Source organism: Lolium rigidum, chromosome 7 (assembly GCF_022539505.1).
Source record: "Lolium rigidum isolate FL_2022 chromosome 7, APGP_CSIRO_Lrig_0.1, whole genome shotgun sequence".
NCBI classification, from domain to species: Eukaryota; Viridiplantae; Streptophyta; class Magnoliopsida; order Poales; family Poaceae; genus Lolium; species Lolium rigidum.
The window spans coordinates 316,131,778-316,157,358 of NC_061514.1; the positions used below are offsets into that span (position 1 = coordinate 316,131,778).

The 25,581-nt window shown below is 49.7% G+C and overlaps 1 protein-coding gene across 1 annotated transcript; it reads right to left on the minus strand.

Moving 5' to 3' along the window:
- Positions 1–911: 911 nt before the first annotated feature.
- LOC124673198 (sex determination protein tasselseed-2-like) lies at positions 912–1,910 on the minus strand. The gene has a single exon (XM_047209319.1). The coding sequence runs from the start codon at positions 1,908–1,910 to the stop codon at positions 912–914; it is 999 nt and encodes a 332-aa protein (XP_047065275.1).
- Positions 1,911–25,581: the final 23,671 nt, after the last annotated feature.

Consider the following 25,581-nt stretch of genomic DNA (forward strand, 5'->3'; position numbering starts at 1 on the left):
CGAGGGGCGGTCCGGTGAAGGTCCTATTCGGCGCTTGTCTTGCGCATCTCATCTCCGAGGCTCGTCGTCAGAAGCGGAGCTACCGGTCTCTCCTCAATGAGCCATCTGTTTGGCATACGCCGGCTTGAGCTTATTAGCTTTTGTGGGTAGCCAGGGTGGCTGGGTGTGCCCTTCTGACGAAGTGTGTGTGGTTATGGGTGTGCTCTAGCACTGTTGTTGTTTGGTTTTTGCCCGGTTTTCTCATAAAAACCGGGACACCTTCTTCTTAATGAATGATCCGTTTCTAAATTTAAATGTATCTAGTCACGATTTAGTGTATAGATACATCTAAATTTGAATAAATCTTTGGCATCTACTTATAGACGGAGGGAGTAGTTGATGTTTTGTCTAGGACGTAGCCTGTGGTATTCTCTAAGGTATTCTCTAAGTTGGGTTATTTCTCGAGTCGTTCATTGGAGTTGTTTAGGCCAGCTAATGCCCGCCGTAGTTGGGCTAAACAGAAAGAAACGACGATCGTAAAGTCATGTTGAATCATTCGGGACAACGACAGAACTCCGTCAGTTCAGTGGCATCCTGGAACACTGGATCTGAATGTACACTTCCTCTGCATTCTTGACTTAGCTGTCTGCACTGCCAGTTCCCAAACAGGAAAGGTGGATTACTTAACAACTTTCGATCCGCCAAGAACGATTAAAGAAGAACAGAACCATGCGAACCACAGATCATAAACCCAATCCCTCGATCCTCACATGAGGCAGATCGAATAACCAGCTGCTAATTACCAGGCTACTACCAAGCTACTGATACTAAAGTAATGGAGTACACAGGTGGGTCGATCGATCGAGCTGTACTTGACTGTGACACTCGCACGTACTCGATCCACCTCCAATGGGGCCTGGGTTTGACTTCTGTCACAGCCCGATGACGTTCCGGGAGGTGGTGACGCCGCCGTCGACGACGAGGTTGTGCCCGGAGATGTACCTCGACTCGTCGCTGGCCAGGAACAGCGCCGCCTCCGCGATGTCCCCGGCTCGCAGCGTCGCGCCCTTGAGTGTCGCCAGGCCACGCACCATCTCCTCCGTCTTCTCCACCTCCTGCTCGCTCGGCGGCGCAGGTGCGATCCCGTCTGCCTCCTCGTCGTCGTCATGGCTGCGGTGGCGCCACGCGTTGACCAGCATCGGCGTGGCCACCCCGAATGGGGACACGCAGTTCACGCGGATGCCGTGCTCCCCGAGCTCGCACGCCGCGTTCTTGGTCAGCCCCACCAGCGCGTGCTTGGACGCCGTGTACGCGTGCGGGCCCATCCCGCCCATCACGCCGGCGACGCTCGCCACCGACACGATGCTGCCCCCGCCGCCGCCGCGCCGCTGCAGCATGGCCCGCGCCGCGTGCTTCATGCCGAGCGCCGCGCCGAGCGTGTTCACGCGCAGCACGCGGTCGAACTCGGCGGCGTCCAGGGACGCGATGCCGCCGCCACTGCTTTTGGTACCGTTGGCGGCCGGCGGGTCCTGCCGGCCCAGCACGCCGGCGTTGTTGCAGAGCACGTCGAGCCGCCCGTACCGCGCGACGCAGCACCCGACGGCGCGCTCCACATCGGCCTCCTGGGACACGTCGCAATGCACGTAGCTGCAGCAGGCGCCGCCCAGGCCCAGCGCGGCCGCCAGGGCCTCCCCGGCCGCGTCGTCGATGTCCGCGACCACCACGCGCGCGCCGTGCCGCACGAACGCGCGCACGATCGCCTCCCCGATCCCGCGCGCGCCGCCGGTCACGATGGCCACCTTCCCCTCCAGCCTCCGCCTGGGCACGGCGGCGGCATTGCCGTTGTTGGTGGCGGCGGCCGCGGTGGCGCCGAGGGGGACGATGCCGCCGGCCTGGTGGGTCCTGTCGGGCATGAACTCGATGGCTGTCATGGCTGGAGTTCTAGGTCGGAGGAGTGGTGTTGGAGGTGTTCGATCGGTGGAGTGGCCGGGCCGGGCAGCACGAACTATATAGGAGGCCGGGAGCCCTGACACGCGGGCTCGTCCCCAGTGACAGTGAGTAGTGTACGTACGTACAAGCTGATCTAGTAACGGACGGACGGATTACACTGGCGCGGCGTCGTCGTCTTCCTCGCCGCGGACGGCGTGTGGACACACAGACGTCCGCCGCTTCGTCGCCAACCGACGGACGGACGGACGGATGCAACCGTGTTCTGGTATGGTTCTCGTTTGACTCTCATCTCTCGCGAGGGAGAAGCCATGTGATGTCACAGAGACGTCACAGCGGTGCCATCTGGCACGCATGCCAGGCAGGGTCAAACGGTGCCTCAACGTTCACACACTATGTGATCCTGGTCAAATTTATGTTATTCACTGTTGATATTTGACCAATATTTTTTAATTAATGTACACTCCACCCGTTTCTCTGTGTACAATGCACTGATGGTGCAAATCCAATCTTTCGTATATAAAGTGCTTTAACTCATATAAATATCGCCGTTCCTCGAGATAATTTGGATTGGTATTTTAGTGCATAGATTTATACGAATCTAGATAAATCTATAACATCTAATTCCGGACGGAGTCCGTGTAATATTTGATCATGCTACTTTAATGCATATTTACGCGAGGCCAACCAGGTGATCCACCGTTGCGCAGAATATGCATCCACTTTAGGAGGTGTCAATTACCCGGAATGCCGAGTTTTGGTGGATAAAAAATGCTCGCACTTTTTTTTTGGAAAAGTAACCATGCATTTTCTGAAGTCAAATAATATAAAGTTTGACCAAATCTATATAAAAACTATCAACAATTATGATAGTATATATGTATAAAATAAAGCTGAAAATATATACAATGATGTATCTAGCAAGATTGATTTGACATTGCGGAGGTTAATAGTTCTTTCTCATTAAGCCATGGAATCGACACGATCTCCACGGATAACCATTATATTCTTAAGAGAAAGCTACACCATGATCTGAAAGCATCTCCCAACCTTGGATTGGTTGCCCCACATCCTCATCGTTGTGCCTCTTGATCTACCAGCGTACTACGGGGATGTTGCCAATCCCTAAAACCTCGAGGCCATTCTTTAGGAAGGTCCCTTTGATGATCACCCTCAGGACCTACACTAGATATCATTTGGGATGTCAAAACTAGGATGGTGATGGCCAAGCCATCCTCGATCAGGGTTGGATGGTTAGGTTTTGTCGTTCCCCATGATCTAAGGGTTGGCTACTTGATCAATCGAGGTGATGACGAAGTGTCATGACCATGGAGTGGCCACCATGAGGATGTGGAAGAGCGAGACTCCGGGTGATCGCCACAAGTTGCTTCGTGTTCGTTGCACTATGTAAGGTACTACTCATTATCTTAGTACTATAGTTGTGTGTTGTTCATATCACATGTGTTGTGATCGTGACTGGTAACCTTAGAACTTGCTAGAAGAGATTATCATACTGCCTTTTGTGGTGAGAAGCAAACAACACATCATGATTTTGGGTTGCCCATTGGCTGCAAGCCATGCAACCAAACAGTCGGTACTGAAATCTCTCTATGGCCCCAAAAATCCTTCTTGTGGTACCAAATGAAGTTGAGAACATGGTCCAAAGCTCGTTTTGGATGGGGCATGCCCAAAATGGCCGCAGCCTAGCAACCATGCCATTAGTTTCGGTGTATTTGTTCGGAGCAAAGCTCTGTCATAACATAATTCAATATATATTGAAATTTCATACATTGACAGTTAAAAAACGCTCTAAATGCCTTTGATCCTCACATGCTGACTTGCATCTTTATCAAAAAAATGCTGACTTGCATACATAGAGTTAGACACATTTCGGTGCAAACCAACATGGATCTCATACATAGATCGACTCGTCCATACAAGCGTACAAGTGTACGGTCCGGATCAATTAACACAGAGATACTGTGTACAGGACAGATTAGATCTTGTCAGAACTAGAAGGTTGTCAGTGATGAACAGCAGTATATTCCCCTGCTGAAATGCTGACTGAAACAGCAGAGCTAGCTTCAGGGTTGACTGCAATTAGAAAATCCGTGCGCGTGCAGCACGACCTCTTAATTTTTCATTTGCCGTCCACTGTTGTTTAGGCTAATCACGCCCTTATACAGTTCATTACTCGGGCTCGCACATGAACGCACTGATTGATTGGTCGCTCGCTGCCGATTCATCACATTGTTAGCTAGCTGCAACCCGGCTGTACATTTCCTGAACTTTTTTCAAAAAACTCTCATCTGTCAAAGGAAAAAAAAGTTACAGTACTTTACCATGATCTTGTTACGCACAGGTCACTTCAAATATCTGTTGCGCTCAAATGTAGCTCTCCTGGTAAACGTGTACGCAACTGAATTACGCTAAACAACAGAAATTAGTCTCCTGCTAACTGCATTTGCAGCTATCATGTATCTCAATACGCATACAAATCCATCACCTCGGATTAGTCTACCGAATCGATCTTGGCCACATTTTTTACTGTCGGTTAATTCATCACGTCTAACCAGTACTAGTTAATTTCTCACCCACAAAGAGACACTTGCAACATTAGCATCGATTAGTGGCGCTGCGCGTTACAAGAGTTCACCACGGATCTGAGAATGCCAACATAAGCCCTTTCTAAGCTAGTTAGCTAGGTACGTAATTAAATTTGATGCAAGTGCAGTGATGTGATCTCAAGTCGGAGTCAGAAAGAAACAGCAGTAGGTCGATCGACAGTTACTGCTCCTCCCATATTTTGTTTAGTGTGAGTGGTCAATGATGTCACATCAACTTTTGCCCATAATAGCGTACGATATGTTCTTTCAATAACGACCTAGGCAGCTATTGGCTTCCTCCATGACTGCCGTTTTCTAAGAGCATCTCCAACTGGGCGACGTGAGCGTCCGTTTGCGTCCGCCGGCTCAAAAAATACGTCTGGTACCATCTCCAGCGGGACGACGCAAAGTGACCGGGTCTTCCGATACAAATATGCGTCTCGGACGTGCAAAGTGTCTGCTCGCGTCTGGCGGACGTTTCGTCTGCCCCGCCTGGCAGTGACCAAACGTCGATGCGTCTTCTCAGCGGCGCCAGTAGCGCCGAGGCGTCGCTTCGGCAGTCTGCGGCCGCGTAAATGGCGATGCCTCGCGTGGCGCGCGGCCATCGCCTACCTATGCGCACGAAGTTAATGGCGATGCCACGCGTGGCGCGGCCGTCGCCCTGCCTCCGACCTATATAAACAGGGGCGCGAGCATCTCATCTCCTCCCCACTAAACCCTAGCCGCCGCGCAGACCTCCGCCGTGGCCGCTGCTGCCGCTCGGCCTCCCTCGGAACCACCATGAGCAGCGCCGGCCACGGCCAGGCTGCCGCGCCTCCACCTCCACCTCCCACTCCACCTCCCCCGCGGCCTCGAGCTCCGACGAGGAGTTCGACGACGACAGCATGGACGACCTCCTCGACCCGGTCACGGACGCCAAGGCCCTGGCTGAAGCGGAGAAGGAAGCAGAGGAGGAGCGGGCGGCCCACGCGGCGTCGACGCCGAGATGGTCTTCCGATGACCATGATGCGCCTACCCAGGAGGAGAAGGCGGCGGAGCAGAGGGCTATAGTCGAGTCCTTCGAGACGCTCAAGGACGACGCCGCCAACGCGAGGCTGCGGCAGTGCCTACTAGAGGACGCGGCGGTGCACCTAGCCCTAGCGGCCGCACGGGAGGCAGCGGAGAAGTAGACGAGGGAGGGACGCAACGACGGGGCCGGCCCGTCAGGTAGCAAGTAGTCTAGGCTTCTAGAACTACTTTGTATAATTTCAATGTACTACTTTCTATACTTTCTAAATATGTTGCAAATCTAAAAATGGGTCGCCCCGCTGGGAGCACACCCAGACGCAAACGGACGCGCAGACAAAATATCTCCGCGGGGCGACGCAAACGGACGCTCGCGGCCATTTTTGGGCGTCCAATATGCGTCGCCCCGTTGGAGATTCCCTAATTCCTACTTGCAGTTCCACTATTCAAAAGGGAAAAATAATCTTAATCGTTAGATCTTATACGCAAGTTTTTCGCCGAGAAGGAAAATGATCGAGTTTCCATTTGATTATCATTTTAATAATTATTTTCATGGTTCTATAAAATATGGAAATCCATGGAGTCTCTTTTATAATTTGAAAAAAGGCGCACTACTTACACATGCTAGAAATCCACATATAGTACAATAAGTTGCGAAGAATGACGACAACATATGAAACACGACAAGCTAACTTATGAAACTTTAAAAATAATCACTCCTAGATCACTTTGTTGGGGAGTACATGTACAACCCTACCAGCTCAAATTAATGGAGGTCTCAGGAACATGTATTTATGTACTTATTAGTATGGAAACCTATAAAACATGAAAATTGATTGTGCAATACAAAATAATCACACAAGCAACATCTTAGAAAAATGCGCTACAAAAGTTATTGCAACAAAACATTTGTCCTTATGGAACAAAATCGTATCTTATATTGCAACATCAAATCTGACATGCAATAAGTGGCCAACATGTATGTTCTTTCATATCCTCATTGTAGTTCTCTCGCTCTCAATAGCTTGGAAAGTTACAATATGGTGGACATAAAAAAAATTGTAAGATCTTGTAGCTTCCGTTGAAGGAAAATAGCATAGTGCCTGCCATCCATCAACCATGCCATGTCGTGGCACGAAGGGAGCAACATGTGCCATCTGCAAGGGAAGGGCGGATCCACCAAGAAGTGCAACATAACACCCAACAATGAAGCATCAGCTGCTAGTTCGAAGGGTTGATGTGGCTTGCGGGAGGGGACATGGGATATGTGATGCGGTTGTTATTTCCACATGACATGCTCAGATTGGTTGTTCAGCCGTTAGATTTTACTTAAATTCATGAAATAAACTAGGAGACTATAAAACTCTTCCTTTAAAAATAAGAGTGATTTCTAGTAGTATGTACTTCCTAGTTTTACATGTGTGGCATAAATTACCCCCATCTCATAATAAATTCTACAGATGGCCAGGTTTAAGCAATGTGATACACGAGTTTGCACCTTCTAAATATTTTCCCATTTTTATTGATGGTCTACCGTGATGGGAACTACTTAATACATTTAATATGCTATGAAAATGCACCACGATCAATTCAACTAAAAGCTTGCTAATACAAAATTAAAGGATTTTTTTTTGTGAACATGTGCCACGCTGTCCAAAGAGAAAGTACTATTTGACAGAGTTGAGAAAAATATTAGAAGGAGTAAAATGGCCAGAATCGAAAACTAGCACTTCCTAGGTTAGAACCAAATCTTGAATTCCTTCTGGACAACACTAGCAAGGATCTTGCTTAAATGAATTTCACATTTATCTACGCATGCCAAGGCATACGTGTGGAGCTACCGGGTAATAAAGAAAAACAGTATAGAGAATCGTAATCTCAAAGTATATACACAAATTGGGTATACATAAATCTCAATGGAAATCGCTCTAAAAATGAAAATATTCTTACAATTTGTGAACATTTACAATTATATCCATTTCAACCCATGCATCTTTTGTGTGGTAACAAGAGGAGCTTTTAAGTAACTAGATAATTGCATCCATGGGCATAGAGGATACAAGAAAACTGAGTTCAACACAACATTTGCATAATACGATACACATAGCAAACTGAATTCTAAGAGCATCTCCACTCATGCCCCCCGATAGCCCCCCGGGGCCTCTTTTTTTCATCCGGACGGACGAAACTGGCCCAGTCACGCCCCCAGCTTCTCGTTTTCGTCCGGATTTGGCCTAAATCCGTCCGGACTCCCCAGGCCATCCTCGGTTTCCCGGGGTGTTGCCGGGGACTCCGGATGGAGCAAATTCCGCGATCTGGCCCGCGTGTCAGTGAAGATTCCATGCTCTAGCCCGCGCAAATTCCCCGGGACGGCTGGAACTTCGGCGCTCCCCAGGCCAAATTTTCTTCCAATGCGGACGAAAATTTCACCGGATTTAAGCGTGGGGAGCGCCAACGAGTGGGGATGCTCTAAGATTCATTGATTTGGGGAGTGCACCTTATTGAGGAGCTTGTAATACTTTACCAAACGAGTTGGCCAGCCCGTGATGAGAAGTTGACGAACGACTATGCTCAAAAGGCCATTAATCAACACAATTAGTACAGTACATATATACTTCGTCATTAAGCCGTCTCAGCTTGCAGTAGTAGACAAATTAAGCCACGGCCACCATATCGCATATTCGAATTATCAACTAACTAACGATGGATCTTGGTGTATCCGCGTGCTCCCCCAAAGAAACGGAGGATGTGACCGTGCATGTATTCTTTAGATCCTCACACAGAATATACCTCGTAAATGGAGATACAAAATACAGAAAATCAAGATGACGCATGATCAGATTCAGATCCTTTCTGGACAACACTAGCAAGGATCACTCTAATAAATCTAGCTGCCAAATTATTGTGGCATAACGCTTATTAGCAAAATTAATCTTGCAAAGCTACAACTAAGCAGATTGAGCCATCGACTAGAGATCGCGTGCGTGGCTAAATATAGGTTTTCTGTGTTCAGGAGGTAGCTGTCATGCGCGAACCTTGCAGGGATTATGTTTTCTGACCACGAGAGAAGCTTCCTTTGTATTGTATTGTAACGGCGCAACGTCTGAAAGCCATTTGATCGGCTGGAATCTTTAGCTATCAATGTTACTACGAGGACTTGGAATTTTGGAAACGCGTAGCGTAGGTACGTAGTAGCAGTTAGCCGCATAAATAGAGTCAAAATCTCTTTTGAATTACTTAATTAGCAACTTTTGGACAAGCAAGCAGTAGTGTGCAAACATGATGATGGACAGAACATCATTGTTTACCATTGATCCAGTTGTGCGGTCTAAGCTTAACTTTCGAGCTCTGGATTCGTCTTTTCGCCAAAGTTTAAGTTAGTTTTTTTTTCCAGGAGAACCTTGGTTAGTTTAGCATAGCTAATATACACTACAGGAATCGCCCGAGACGCCGACGGCCGGCTGCCCTCGGCGTAGCCACGCCTGGCCCTCGGCGTAGGCTACGCCGACGGCAGCCCTCGGCGTATGGCCTCGGCGTCCAGGTCCCTCGGCATAGGTAGGTTCGCCGTCGGCGTACGTCTGGCCCTCGGCGTACGTCACCTACGCCGACGGCCAGGTGAGCCCCTCGGCGTCTCTGCCCTCGGCCTGTCCTGGCGGCGCGTCGTCACCGTTAACGGCGCGTCGGCAGACGCCGACGGCCTACCCTCGGCGTACGGAAGCGGCCCGGCGACGAACGGGGCGACGTGGCGCGACGTGGTGCAGCCAGCTGGGCGCCTACGCCGACGGCAACCCCCTCGGCATAGAGGCAGCGGCCCGGCGACGAACGGGCGACGTGGCGCGAGCTGGTGCAGCCAGGTGGGCGTCTACGCCGAGGGCAACCCCCTCGGCATAGAGACGTGCATGGCATGGCCACGTGGCGGCCGTCCAGACGCATAGTCTACGCCGACGGTATTGCCGTCGGCATAGACCTGACCATATGGTCCATGTTAGTGTCTATGCCGACGGCAATGCCGTCGGCGTAGGCCTTGCAATATTTTTTTTCTTTTTCCGGTTTCGTTTCTGTTCCTGTTGCAATTCAAATTCAATTCAGCAGGTCCAATTCATCCAAAATCGACCAAATTCGCCATAATTCACCAAAATAGCATATAATTCACATAGTAGCATACATGGTGCACATAGTAGCATACAAGCGGAGAGCGGAGAGTGCCATGTCATAGTAGCATACATAGTAGTAGCAAGCAACCCTAGTTCTAAGCTGACAAGCGGAGGAAGGACCCGGGCGGGGTGTGTCCGCCCACATCGTTGGCGAAATGAGCAACCCGGGGTTACGCTCCGGTAGAAGCTCCAGAAGAACCACCTGGAGAAGGACCGGTGGTATGCCTAGGAGAAGTCGACGGAGAGGCACCGGGAGTAGTCCCAGGAGTAGTCGACGGAGAGGCACCAGCAGAACGCCCGGGAGACCGACCACCTTCATGAACCGGTGTGACCTCGCGCCCACCCGGCGATGCCTGGTTCCCGGACCATCCCGTTCCCTACATGTTCCCTACATGTTAGCAACTTGCGAGGCAAAGAAAAGTGGTAACTACCGGTTTGGCAAAGAACTTACCTCCGGTGTGGGTCCGTAGTAAGTCGCAGCGAAAGCTGCCCTCGATGGCATGATAGGCATGTCCCCCGCCACGGTAACTCGAGCCGGTGGCGGTGTACCGATAGACATAGAGATCATCATTTCCTGCAAGATAGGTTACAAGTTAGGCTTGGCAGAAATAAAGCATCAAGCCGAGACTTGTCATCTACTTGCGCGAGAAGAAAGATTCAGACTTACTCCTATATACGCCATGTAGGCCGTATTCTGCCTATTCCACTGCGCGGCGGCCTGCCGATAAGCTTCATTACAGGCTTCGAAGGCCGCCTCAAACTCAGGCTACAATTTCAGAAACAATGAATCTCGTAAACACTTAGCCATGTAGGAAGGAAAACCGGAAAGAGGATGAAAATGAGGAAAACTTACATCGTAGGCGGGTGGACGAGCAGGCCGTGGACGAGGCTGGGGGCTGTCGGCGGTGAGGGTATGCTTGAGGCGCGTGTAGCTCGTGGAGTGGGTAGGCTTGACCGCCTTATTCAGCCAAGGGAAACGGCCATGCGGACGCCCGTGCCCCGACAGGACCAACGACTCCTCGTCGACCGGAATGCTCAAGGGGTCATCCACCTCGGGGTGACGAGACTTGACCATGTCGCGAGTAGTCCTCCTTGGCGGCCTTGGCATTGCCGTAGTGCCGTGGCTGAGGCAATGCGGGATTGGGCTTCGCTCGTCCGCATCATGTCATATATCTGGGCATCATGAAGCACCACCCCAGGTGGTGCCTCGGCCACCTGCATCGCGAAAAGAAAAGTTAAACGTACCACAAATGAGACATGACGGGAAATGAAAGAAGGTCGTTCCATGTATATACATACCTTTTTCCCCATGTATACCACAGACATAGCATTTATATCAAATAGGAAATTAAATGCATCATATTTTTATTTATTTTACCAGGCGAAACGCATGCATCAACCTACATCTCTACTAGGTGGGCTCCTAGCAGCCGCCGGATCCGTAGTTGGCTACGTTCTCCATGCTCTACCCCGGTCCAAGTCAGAATTTCGGCAGCACCTCCCCGCTGCTCTCCCGATACACGTCTCGGCAAAAAGCCGAGAGGATGTGCATCCGGAGAACAACGGGGAGGCGCCGCCGAAATCCCGACTCGGACCGAGTAGAACATGGAAAACGTAGACAACTACGCATCCGCCCGACTGTCCCGTAAATGCCGCAAGCGTTAAGGTTCAAAATATGCGGACCACTAATGCATATTTATCCGCGTAACGCTCGCGGACGGGAAGTGACACCTAGGTTACGCAACCTGGACTTGGAAAATGAATCTAGTGACATAAGAAAATGCGGAGAAGAAGTTGGAAATTTAGCTCACCCTCGGCTGTAGAGGAAGTAGTCCAACAACCAAGTGACGATGTCGGCGACCGTCGAGAAGCGCGTCAAGATCCGGGATCGTCACGCCGGGGTGCTCATGACGAGGCGGTCACCACATGGCCTATTAATAATTCACATTATTAGAACAAATTCACATTTGCATTTCTATTTCCATTATTAAACAAATTCATTTCTATTTCTATTACACATTTCCATTTCATTTCTATTTCTTTCCAATTTTCAAATCAATTTATATTTCTTTCAATTTCAATTTCAATTACTATTTCTTTCTTTCTATTTCAAATCAATTACACATTTCAATTACTATTTTCTTACACATTTCAATTTTAACAACTAAAACCAATGCACAAGTACAAAAAAATAAACCTTACCGTGTGTGCTGCGGGGAGGCGAGGGGCGGCGCGGGGGGGGGGAGGAGGCTCGGGCGCGGGCCGGGTGGGGAGAGGGCGGCGGCGCGGGTGAGGGGAGGGCGGCGGCGCTGCGACGGGTGGCGGCGGCTGCTGGCGGGTGGGGGGAGGGCGGCGGCGCTGCGACGGGTGGCGGCGGCTGCTGGCGGCGATGGACAGGGCCGCGAGGAGGAGAGCGGCGCGCGGCTGCTGGCGTCGGCGCGAGGTGGAGGGGGAGCAGGGGAGGGCGGCGGGCGGCGGGGAGGTGGTTGCCGGCGGCGGGAAGCGTGGCGGCGGGCGGGGGGGAGGAGCAGAGAGCTGTGCGGGCGTGTGTGCTGTGCGGGGTGTGTTCCTGGTCCGGCTCGACTAGAACACGACCCGGCCCGGCCAACCCTAGCTATGCCGAGGGCCAGGCATATGCCGACGGCTGCCCTCGGCATAGGCCTTTTTTTTCTTTTTCAATTTATTTTCAATTTTAAATTTTATTAATGTCAATTATATTTATAAAATATATTAATATAGGTCCATGCTAATTTGTTTTAATCTTCTACATTCGCAAGCTATGCGCATAATTTTTTTTTCCATATCTTAACTTAATATCTCCGGTAGACGAGACCCTAATTCAAGAGCCCCACCGATCTACCCCTTTGACCGGCCTCCGATAACATTTAAACCATGGACTTTTCTCTTATTTTGTGTTTTGTTAGGTCATTGTAACATGTAGTATCAATAATTACCCTATCTTACATCAATATTCCCTCCGGTAGACGAAACCCTAATCTGGGAGCCCCGCAGATCTACCCCTTTCACCGGCCTCCGATGACAGTTGACCCATGGAATTTTCTCTTCCTTTGTGTTGTGTTAGGTCATAGGAACATGTAGTACCAATAATTACCCTATCTTACCTCAATATTCCCTCTGGTAGAAGAAACCCTAATATGGGAGCCCCGCAGATCTACCCCTTTCATCGGCGGTCTACCCCTTTGACTGCATCCCATCGGGGGTCCCCCGGTGGGCATATGCCTCCATTTGAGCTTGGTTAGGTCATAGGTACATGTTGAAACAAGGATCATCCCATATGATATCAAGTTTCTCTCCGGTTCACGTACGAGGGAGTTCCCCCTATACATGCAGAATCTGCCTAAGTGTAGGAACCCCCTGTCCGAGAAGCCGGACACACCTGGGGGGTAGCCTTGGATATAAAACCATCTCAAATCACTTTTGTGCATTCCATGTGGACACACCCAAGTTTTGGGGCCATTCCCTAGATCCGATGCTCTATTTCCGACGAAACCCTAGTCTACGTTGACCGCGCGGTCTACCCCTTTGACTGCATCCCATCGGGGGTCCCCCGGTGGGCATATGCCTCCATTTGAGCTTGGTTGGATCATAGGTACATGTGAAAACAAGGATCATCCCATATGATCCCAAGATTCTCTCCGGTTCACCTCCGAGGAGTTCCCCCTATACATCCGAAATCTGCCCAAGTGTAGGAACCCCCCTGTCCGAGAAGCCGGACACACCTGGGGGGTAGCCTTGGACATAAAACCATCTCAAATCAATTTTGTGCATGCCATGTGGACACACACAAGTTTTGGGGCCATTCCCTAGATCCTACGCTCGATTTACGACGAAACCCTAGTTCCGTTGACCGCGCGGTCTACCCCTTTGACTCGCATCCCATCGAGGGTCCCCGGTGGGCATATGCCTCCATTTGAGCTTGGTTAGGTCATAGGTACATGTGGAAACAAGGATCATCCCATATGATATCAAGTTTCTCTCCGGTTCACGTACGAGGGAGTTCCCCCTATACATGCGGAATCCGCCCAAGTGTAGGAACCCCCCGTCCGAGAAGCCGGACACACCAGGGGGCCTTGGACATAAAACCATCTCAAATCAATTTTGTGCATGCCATGGGGTCTGCCCAAGTTTTGGGGCCATTCCCTAGATCCGATGCTCTATTTCTGACGAAACCCTAGTTCTGTTGACCGCGCGGTCTACCCCTTTGACTGCATCCCATCGGGGGTCCCCCGGTGGGCATATGCCTCCATTTGAGCTTGGTTGGATCATAGGTACATGTGAAAACAAGGATCATCCCATATAATCCCAAGATTCTCTCCGGTTCACCTCCGAGGGAGTTCCCCCCTATACATCCAGAATCTGCCCAAGTGTAGGAACCCCCCTGTCCGAGAAGCCGGACACACCTGGGGGGTAGCCTTGGACATAAAACCATCTCAAATCAATTTTGTGCATGCCATGTGGACACACACAAGTTTTGGGGCCATTCCCTAGATCCTACGCTCGATTTCTGACGAAACCCTAGTTCTGTTGACCGCGCGGTCTACCCCTTTGACTGCATCCCATCGAGGGTCCCCCGGTGGGCATATGCCTCCATTTGAGCTTGGTTAGGTCATAGGTACATGTGGAAACAAGGATCATCCCATATGATATCAAGTTTCTCTCCGGTTCACGTACGAGGGAGTTCCCCCCTATACATGCAGAATCCGCCCAAGTGTAGGAACCCCCTGTCCGAGAAGCCGGACACACCTGGGGGTAGCCTTGGATATAAAACCATCTCAAATCAATTTTGTGCATGCCATGTGGACACACACAAGTTTTGGGGCCATTCCCTAGATCCGACGCTCGATTTCTGACGAAACCCTAGTTACGTTGACCGCGCGGTCTACCCCTTTCACCGCATCCCATCGGGGTCCCCGGTGGGCATATGCCTCCATTTGAGCTTGGTTAGGTCATAGGTACATGTGGAAACAAAAATCATCCCATATGATATCAAGTTTCTCTCCGGTTCACGTACGAGGGAGTTCCCCCTATACATGCGGAATCCGCCCAAGTGTAGGAACCCCCGTCCGAGAAGCCGGACACACCTGGGGGTAGCCTTGGATATAAAACCATCTCAAATCACTTTTGTGCATTCCATGTGGACACACACAAGTTTTGGGGCCATTCCCTAGATCCGACGCTCGATTTCCGACGAAACCCTAGTTACGTTGACCGCGTGGTCTACCCCTTTGATCGCATCCCATCGGGGTCCCCTGGTGGGCATATGCCTCCATTTGAGCTTGGTTAGGTCATAGGTACATGTGGAAACAAGGATCATCCCATATGATCCCAAGATTCTCTCCGGTTCAACTCCGAGGGAATTCCCCCCTATACATGCAGAATCTGCCTAAGTGTAGGAACCCCCTGTCCGAGAAGCCGGACACACCTGGGGGTAGACTTGGATATAAAACCATCTCAAATCAATTTTGTGCATGCCATGTGGACACACACAAGTTTTGGGGCCATTCCCTAGATCTGACGCTCGATTTCTGACGAAACCCTAGTTCTATTGACCGCGCGGTCTACCCCTTTCACCGCATCCCATCGGGGTCCCCGGTGGGCATATGCCTCCATTTGAGCTTGGTTAGGTCATAGGTACATGTGGAAACAAAAATCATCCCATATGATATCAAGTTTCTCTCCGGTTCACGTACGAGGGAGTTCCCCCTATACATGCAGAATCCGCCCAAGTGTAGGAACCCCCTGTCCGAGAAGCCGGACACACCTGGGGGGTAGCCTTGGATATAAAACCATCTCAAATCACTTTTGTGCATTCCCCCCTATACATGCAGAATCTGCCCAAGTGTAGGAACCCCCTGTCCGAGAAGCCGGACACACCTGGGGGGGGGGGGGCCTTGGACATAAAACCATCTCAAATCAATTTTGTGCATGCCATGGGGTCTGCCCAAGTTTTGGAACCCCCTGTCCGAGAAGCCGGACACACCTGGGGGGTAGCCTTGGATATAAAACCATCTCAAATCACTTTTGTGCATTCCATGTGGACACACACAAGTTCTGGGGCCATTCCCTAGATCCGATGCTCGATTTCCGACGAAACCCTAGTTCTGTTGACCGCGCGGTCTACCCCTTTGACCGCATCCCATCGGGGTCCCCGGTGGGCATATGCCTCCATTTGAGCTTGGTTAGGTCATAGGTACATGTGGAAACAAGGATCATCCCATATGATATCAAGTTTCTCTCCGGTTCAACTCCGAGGGAGTTCCCCCTATACATGCGGAATCCGCCTAAGTGTAGGAACCCCCGTCCGAGAAGCCGGACACACCTGGGGGGTAGCCTTGGATATAAAACCATCTCAAATCAATTTTGTGCATGCCATGTGGACACACACAAGTTTTGGGGCCATTCCCTAGATCCGACGCTCGATTTCTGACGAAACCCTAGTTACGTTGACCGCGCGGTCTACCCCTTTCACTGCATCCCATCGGGGGTCCCCCGGTGGGCATATGCCTCCATTTGAGCTTGGTTAGGTCATAGGTACATGTGGAAACAAAAATCATCCCATATGATATCAAGTTTCTCTCCGGTTCACGTACGAGGGAGTTCCCCCTATACATGCAGAATCCGCCCAAGTGTAGGAACCCCCGTCCGAGAAGCCGGACACACCTGAGGGTAGCCTTGGATATAAAACCATCTCAAATCACTTTTGTGCATTCCATGTGGACACACACAAGTTCCGGGGCCATTCCCTAGATTCGATGCTCGATTTCCGACGAAACCCTAGTTCCGTTGACCGCGCGGTCTACCCCTTTGATCGCATCCCATCGGGGGTCCCCGGTGGGCATATGCCTCCATTTGAGCTTGGTTAGGTCATAGGTACATGTGGAAACAAGGATCATCCCATATGATATCAAGTTTCTCTCCGGTTCAACTCCGAGGGAGTTCCCCCTATACATGCGAGATCCGCCTAAGTGTAGGAACCCCCGTCCGAGAAGCCGGACACACCTGGGGGTAGCCTTGGATATAAAACCATCTCAAATCAATTTTGTGCATGCCATGTGGACACACACAAGTTTTGGGGCCATTCCCTAGATCCGACGCTCGATTTCCGACGAAACCCTAGTTCCGGTGACCGCGCGGTCTACCCCTTTGATCGCATCCCATCGGGGTCCCCGGTGGGCATATGCCTCCATTTGAGCTTTGTTAGGTCATAGGTACATGTGGAAACAAAAATCATCCCATATGATATCAAGTTTCTCTCCGGTTCACGTACGAGGGAGTTCCCCCTATACATGCGGAATCCGCCCAAGTGTAGGAACCCCCGTCCGAGAAGCCGGACACACCTGGGGGTAGCCTTGGATATAAAACCATCTCAAATCACTTTTGTGCATTCCATGTGGACACACACAAGTTTTGGGGCCATTCCCTCCGCCCTGCTACTTCTCTCCCGCCCTTTTTTCCCGCTCACCCTTTCCCGCTGCTTCTCCCCCGCCCACCCTTTCCCGCTCATTCTCTCCCGCCATGTTTTCCCGCCCACCCTTTCCCGCCCATTCTCTCCCGCCAAGTTTTCCCGCCCACCCTTTCCCGCCCATTCTCTCCCGCCAAGTTTTCCCGCCGTTTCAGCCCCTCGTCGGCCTATATATAGCCATGTCTTCTCCACTAACAGACACCAGCAACATTTCTCCCTTCATCGCTTCTCTCATCCAACAGAACCACAAAATCCTCTGAGCTGAGCTGCCGCTGAGATGGCTCCTCGTCGCCGTAGCAACACGGGCTTCATCGGCGTTCGCCTGCGGCTCTGCGGGACATTTCGCGGCCGAAATCACCGCCGGTGGTACGCGTGTGTGGCTCGGCACCTTCTACACGAAGGAGGCTGCCGCCCGCGCATACGACGTTGCGGCTTGGAGGTTTGGCCGGCCGCGCCACGAAATGAACTTCCCGGAGGTCAGGTCTCTGACGGAAGCTCAGAGTCTCTCTACTGAGCCGCTACTTCGCTCACGGGGTGAAGCGCGGCGGTACAGTGTCCGGCCGGCGGCGGATTGATACCACCGAGGCGGACGAGCGGCTCATGGCACGGTGGCGCGGAGACAATCCCGGAGCCGTCGAGGCGGAGCGCGCATTCCGGAAGGACAAGCGGACGTACAGGAGAGAGAGGAGGGCGGGAAAGCGGCAGAGGAAGGCCGAGGTTGAAGCCGAGTACGCCAAAGGAGAGGCGTCGACATGGGGGAGGATGATGAACGGTGGTCGTGGAACCTCACAACCACCGCTTCAGAGGACACCCCCAGCGAGGACGAAGATTTCGACTTCTGATTAATATGTGTGTGTGTCGAGTCCGTGTGTCTAGCGGGTCATGCGTCGACCCAGTGTTAAGTGCTTTGTTCGTGTGTGGGTGTAGTTTTTAAATGTTTTGGTTTGTGTGTGGGTCTAGTTCTTTAAGTGCTTTGGTCCCTGTGTGGGTGTAGTTCTTTAAGTGTTTTGGTTCCTGTGTGTGGGTGTAGTTCTTTAAGTGTTTCGGTTCGTGTGTGGGTGCTAAGTTCTTAAATGTATCACTTTTGTGCATGCCATGCCATGTGGACATACACAAGTTTTGGGGCCATTCCACATACGGATCCCGGATTTTACCAAGTGCTAGCCCATGCATGCGGAAATCGTCAACGCCGGGTACATGCAAGGTTAGCCAAACCTTACATCACAATTGTACACATATGTTATGGGCATATGCAAGTTTTCCGAGCGATTCCGACGCTCCGATGGTCCGTATCTTGGAAAACCCTAGGGCGGGGACCCCGCAGATCTACCCCTATAGCTTTCTCCGTGCGAGGGTTTACCAATGGACTTTTTACTTGTTTTCTTTGTTTAGGACATATGTACATGTAAACCATAGGTTGGGCATACTTTACCATAAAATAGGCTCCGTTTGAGCCGTGGCGGGAGTTTCCACATACAGATCCTAGGGCGGGACCCCGCAGATCTACCCCTAGGGTAAGGGTTAGGGTTATAGTTAGGGTTAGCAATGTATGTGGAAACCCTAGGGTTAGGGTTAGAGTTAGCGTTAGCAATGTATGTGGAAACCCTAGGGTTAGGGTTAGGGTTAGGGCTAGAGTTAGGGTTAGGGTTAGAGTTAGGGTTAGGGTTAGAGTTAGGGTTAGGGAATTCTTAAAAAATAGAACCATTTTTTACATAATGCATACTAGTAAATAAATAATAGAAACATAATATAAAGTAATATGAGAGAGAGAAAAAAGAAAAAAATAAAAAAAAATCTATATGCCGAGGGTGGCCGTCGGCATAGGGTGGCCATGCCCTATGCCGAGGGTAGCCCTCGGCGTCTGTCTGACGCCGTGAGAGGGCGGTGACGGTGCGGGTGCGAGGGGAGGTGATGGAGACCTCTACGCCGAGGGCCGGGTAGACGCCGACGGCGGCCCTCGGCGTAGGAGCCTATACGCCGACGGTACCTAGACGCCGACGGTCGGCTTCCGGCGCTGCCCTGGCGAGGCCGTACGCCGACGGCCCCGATAAAATGCCCTCGGCGTAGGGTTTGGCCGTCGGCGTCTAGGCCCATTCCTGTAGTGATAGTTTGCTAGTTGGTCAGAGATCAAAAAGATTACAGCTTCAATTCGTCTCTCAAAATAATAATACTTTCAGCTTATTTCTTCGATGAGCAGATCCGAATGAGCTGACCTACTGGATCACAGCAATATATAGTATAAGGATCCAGAAAGTCACATCAGTGCGATTATGTACGTGCGTAGGTACCATGATTCGTATCATGATTTTCCAGAGTTTTTCAGTGCAACATACTAGTATATATGAGACTAAACTAAATAGTGCCACCCATTATCTTGGAATTGAGTGGCGATCCACTGGTATCACTTGCAAAGCAAATCAAGGGAACCAGATTGTTGTCTGTCGTGTTGTCTAAACTAGTTAATTTAATGAAGGAAGCCTGGAAGCCTGGAATGATCATTTGTCCCTGTACCTGTCAGCAAGTGGATCTAATTTGGGGACATTGTCTATTTTTCTCAAACTAATGTGGCGACATTGTCTTGCTTTCCAAGGGTTTTCGGTAGAGTAACACACATGGAGAGGCAGCTCAAGCTTAGAGTCGGCACGCCATTTGGGACGGGAACCAAATCGCTTTCGCCTGAATTAATGGTGTGATCATCTATGCATACAGCGAGCGACCATTCAGGGCGCATCGCCGTAGTATTGAGACATAGGTTAGCTAGCAAGCAAGAATTGTTTGGGTAGTTACATACACACAGGAGACATGATAATGTAACGTCATTTCGTGTGCTCAGTGAATTGCTAAACACCACCGAACCGTCTCCTGTCCTGGTTCCCATGGAGCACAGGCGAGCAACTATAGTTGGACGTTTTCCGTCAATAGCCAAAATGCAATGTCACTTTGTCATTGTCAATGCAGGAAACGGAGATGACAATCGCGGTCACTTGCTGCAGATGCGTCCATACATGATGTACGCGTTTTGTGTCTTTGACAAAACATTTTGCTCCAGGTCCAAAAGAAGAAGAAAACGGCCTGTTTATTCACCAAGCTTTTGCTTTATGTGTAAACTTGAAGTACTCTCCCAGATCCACAATAGTAGTACTACCTCCGATCCATATTACTTGATACTAATATAGATGTATCTAGACACATTTTTGTTGTAGTACTTTCTTTGAGGAACACCAATTATAACCTGGCCACGACATGCTTGCGCCAACACATATCTACTACCGAGGCTGCATAGCTTCAAGAAAATTTGAACTGATAGCTTCAAAATTTATAGTTACCGGCATTTCTCCACCAATGGAAAACCCATCTTTCATTAAATAGAATAATCTGCTTTAGAAAATCACATCGGGCGTCAGACCAAGGGCTTGATTTCTGATAATCTGGAGATACAACCGTCCTCCTAACCATCCAACCACACGTTAATTCTCGAAATGAAACTTAGTTGGCCAAGTGTGCTGATCTTTTGTGTGACAACTCAGGAGAAAAACTAAAACGAAGGAGATAAAAAAAAAACGTTGACCAACGGGGGAATGATCCCTCCCTTGGCTATACGTTGTTAGGTAGAAATGAGACTCTCCCCGCGGATGGACGCTAGGATGATAACCCGATTAAAGTTCGCCCCTCCCGCGAAATTACCGCGTGATGGGGATTCGAACCCGGGTGGGCTGGCTGCGCACTCGCCTTGCCTTGCCACTGAGCTGGAACTCAGTTCTCAAAACGAAGGAGATAGAACTCGGCTTCTTTGCGAACTCGGCTTCTTGCATCAGACTAAGCAAGATTGATAAATTGATGTCACATCGGTTAGTCACCATTTCTAGCGACCACCACCAACCAAGAGTCCCTCCAACCAATGCCAACTTCAAGAACACTGCCCAAGGGCCAAGGAGGTGTACGATGCACAAGCGCCAGTCGTTCTGTTTCATGTATTTTGGACCTTAGACGATGATGGGTGGCACGAACAAGGTGGTGGCCTATGATGGCCATGCCGTCAGGTTTTGCTCTACATCCAGTTTTCCATGTCGCCCAACTGTTTGTGCATTGCGCCTTGCTACACGTTCCTCTAAAAAAATGCTCTCTTTTCCAAAATATAAGACAAATTATGAGTCTAAATCTTTGGTCATAGAAAAAAAAAATCAAATGTGTCTTACATTTGTGAAAGAGGGAGTATGTGGTCTCAGATACTCTTGCCGTGCATTTGGAGGTGCTTGGTCAACAATAGCATTGCGGAGGCACCAGGAATGTTGTGCAAGTCATCATTTATACTTAGGAGGCTTATATGTGCTCCTTCAACATTCATAATATCAAAATAGATCTAATTTGAAAATATGCTTTATTTTCCGATAAAGGGAATATATTAATATCAAAAGATACCAATTACACCCAGCCTCTGCAACAACGCACCACCCTAATGGCACTACGGATGCACACAGCCTAAAAAAGAAAAGAAAACTAAGAAACAAAAGTCCCGCTACAGTATCTCGGGCGTAACAACAGCAATACATCCACCGCCAAGACAACACCTGAAATACAAACTCTCCAAAAACGACGCCTTCAAGAAGGGAACAATGCTCTAACACCGTCGTCGCCCGATCAAAGATCTTAGGTTTTCACCCTGAAGATAGTCCCCGCTCTCAAAACAATGCCTCCAACAAGGTCATTGCCGGGCACAACCGAGTTAAGGCCGGACCTTGGGTTTTCACCCTGAAAGGTAGGACTCTGAACTTCACCTGTGTTGTCGCCCCCACTTTCATACCGCTGATGTGAAGCCCGGAACACCAAGCCAGTTCCATCTCACCACCAAGATCCGACCACCATTGCTCTTCCACCAATCTTAACTTTCATGACCTTCTCCGCCAGCACCATGGAAAGAAAACAAGCTCCATGATATTAACAGCCAGCAGAGCTTCGAAGCGCTCCCTCTGAAACCAAACGGTCAGATAAAAAACATGGGTGCGCTCGACCGAAAACACCCAATCCAGCAATCTTCAGGCATTGATCGCACAATGAATTTCGCCGGCAGGACCTTCCGGAACACGACAATCCAGCAAGCTCGGTGGGAAGAAGCTTCCGAACGATCTTCACTTGGCGCGAGAGAAACCCTAGGACTGCCACCTTTATTAGGCGAACGGCAGGCCCCCTCGCCGCCGCCCGCCGGCAACCTGCTCCGCCGCGGACGCCGCACTCTACCAGCGGCCATGAGGCAGCAAAGAGAACGGTGACGACCAAGCAGGGTCGACCCCGACCAGACCGGCCCAACCATGCAGCGAAGAAGACCGGATAGGTAGCACGGGAATCACCCAGATCAAGATCTGGAGTTTTCCCCAACGCCATCCAATCTGGCCCAGATCTTCACCGCCGGTCAAGGCGCCGCCGGAGGAGAGTCTCCGCCACCACCCCGACCAGGGGCGCCGCCCTGGTCGCTGCACGCAGATGAGCCACCACCACTGCCCTAGCAGCCATGGCGCAGATCTCCAGCGTCCACCACCCCAGTCCACCTTCGGGGGCTGGGCCCGCCGCCACCGCGGCAAGGGCCGGCAGCAGCGGCGGCAAGCGAAGCAGCTTTATAATGATTCTAATACAATAAATTTATATCTTGTATATTTTCCAATATTAGTAACACTGTGTAAAGTTTGAGTTTGAATACAACCAGAATACGGGATCATTGTGATGGAGGGAACGCGTTGCATTTGCTTCAGGATTGTAACGATTTGACTCCTGAATAGAGAAAATCCTGTGGGAGGCTAATTTCTAGGCGGGGGAGAAATTAAACAGGGTTATAATGATTTGACTCCAACCTTTATTAACCTAACCACTTGCTTGGTTAGATAACGAAAATTGATGGCTTGACGGGACCTCGAGTCAGAAAGAAACATAAAGAATCGACGGCTCCACCCATGCCGCCATGCGACGGCGACATATCGGATGCGATTGTCAATGTCAGTTGTCAAAGGTCAATGATCGACATCACATCAACTTTCGCTAATAATTAATCAGTTAGTTCCACTTTCTCCTGTACTTGATGCAGGAGCTGCTCGGATTAGAAGTTACCACTTTTCTTCAAAAGGACTTCGTCTATTGGTCATACTCGCTCCATTTATATTTACTTTGCCTTCTGAATTCAGGTAAAGACATACTTTTTTTTGCGGGTAGGTAAAGACATACTTTGTAAAATTTGATACCAAATAAATCAATATTCAAGATGTCAAATACATATAATTTGAAAATACACTTTAGAACGATTCTGATGTGATAGATTTTACATTACAGAAGTTGTTATTTTTCATAAAAAAATAGAAAGTTGACTTTGACCAAATTGAGAACATGAATTACCATATCCTTTGTCCATTCCTTGTATTGTTGGCTTCATGCAAGTGGTGTGTGAAAAACTGAAATGAATGGAAGACAAGTGTTGTTTAATTTCTAGCTGATGCAGTTCAGAAACTTTTCAACGGATTGCCGTGGTTTTCAGCTCGAACATACACACCAAGGCGAGGGGGAGCGAATGAGGGCTGCATAGACATGCTTATGAGCAAGCATAGCAGTACACGTGAGTAGTTTGCATGCAATCTTCATCTTGATTAATTAGGATAGCCAGGATACAAAAGCAGGTAGGCCTAGCTTAGCTATGACGAGAACAAAATCGACCGTACCAAAGAACCAACCCAACTAAGACCACATTAAGCTATCAGCTAGGAGTATCTGCGGGTTTGCAGTATCAGACAGAGTCGACCGATGAGCCAAAACCACGATATTATCACATAATTCAGCAGACAGTGGATGTTTTTTTACCTATATATACTTGCATTGCATGGCGCCATCAGATCTTCTGCTAGCTGCTACATCGCTGTACAACACTATATGTAGTAGCTAGGTAGGATCTCCGATCAAGTTAAGCAGCCGCATTATTGGCAAAACAGTGCTAGCTTAGCAAGATTGGAGCTGTAAACTTACACAGGTACAGATTTGGGCAATCAAACAAAGATCGCGTGGCCAAATAAGAATTAGTCTTCTCTGCTGAGCCAGGCACTAGCTAGCCAGATGCTGTCATGCACGCAAGAAAACTTAATTTACAGGGATCGAACAATGACAATTTTCTCTGTTTCTCACCATACTGAATTATATGCTGCCTAAGTCCGGAGCGTCATCATATCTGGATAGGCGTTGAATTGTTCGTGGTGGTTAGCCGCAGAAGGAACAGATCGAGAGTCAAAAGTTATTCTTTCTGTTCAAGTTTCTCGTATAGTAAGTAATACTTAATTAACCTGCAACTTTTGGACAAGCCAAGTTGCTAGCTTCACATGATCAATTGTTTATTTGCAGCTACATGCATGGTCTAGTCTAGTCTAATGGAGCCAGTTTAGGACTCGCCATTTTGACAGAGTTAACCGGCTGGCGAGTTGGTCAGAGGTCAAAATCTTTGTCAGCTTAAAATTCAGATCGTAACGAGTTGACCACATAGTCTATCGATCGCCGCGTAGACGGCTGGGCCGGGAGAGGAGTTATAAATTATAATAAGGATCGGATCGAGCAAGTCACCTCGGTTGGATGTATCAGGATCCGTATCCATTTCTCCATAGTTCTTCAGCGTTGGCCCCCCGTTATTTTGGAATTAGGTGGGTGATGATCCGCTCGCAAAGCAAATCGAGAGCAATCAGATTGTTGTGGGTTTTGTTGTGCAAAGTGGGGCGGGGACCAGGAATATGAACGATTAGTTGCCCCTATGTCTGTCAGCAAGGGGATTTAATTAGGGGATCATGTCCATAATGAGAATGCTTGCTAAGATACAGCTGAGGATGATTATGTGATTGTATATGCAACGTAAGGCAAGAAGCTGTTGTAGAACTATCAGGCAACAGGGGGTAAAGGTAACCCTAGCTGCTGCCGCCACATGCCCTGCCCATCCATCTCCATTCCTTGCCGCCGCCGGCAGGTGCTGCTTCGGCGGAGCTTCTTCGGAGCGATCCGCGGTGGTGATTGGGGCTTCCGCTGGTGCAGAGGTGGTGGATCTGTCGCTATTCATCGACTTCATCGATGGGATGCGGTGGATCTTTGTTCAAGGTAGCATGGGGACGTCCGCAGCGAAATGTGTCTTGTTGCTTGCAGCGAGCATGTACATTAATTGTTCATTAACTCACAAAGCTATGGGTGTTTTTTTTTGGATCTGGTAATGTTGGAAGCTCTGTGTCTCTTCCAACGCGCGTCTAGGCGGCACTAGAGTTTGACGGCGGCCGTTGGTTTTGGCGAGTGCAGGAAACTTGAGATAATTTTCAGCAAAGTTTTCAGAACATATGTTTTATTCTAGTGTATTTATTAGTGTATTCCTATATTTGCTAACTCATGTAACTTGACTTTCTATACG

Coding starts and splice junctions, on each gene's coding strand:
- LOC124673198 (XM_047209319.1), bottom strand. CDS start 1,910: ATGACAGCCATCGAGTTCATGCCCGACAGGACCCACCAGGCCGGCGGC.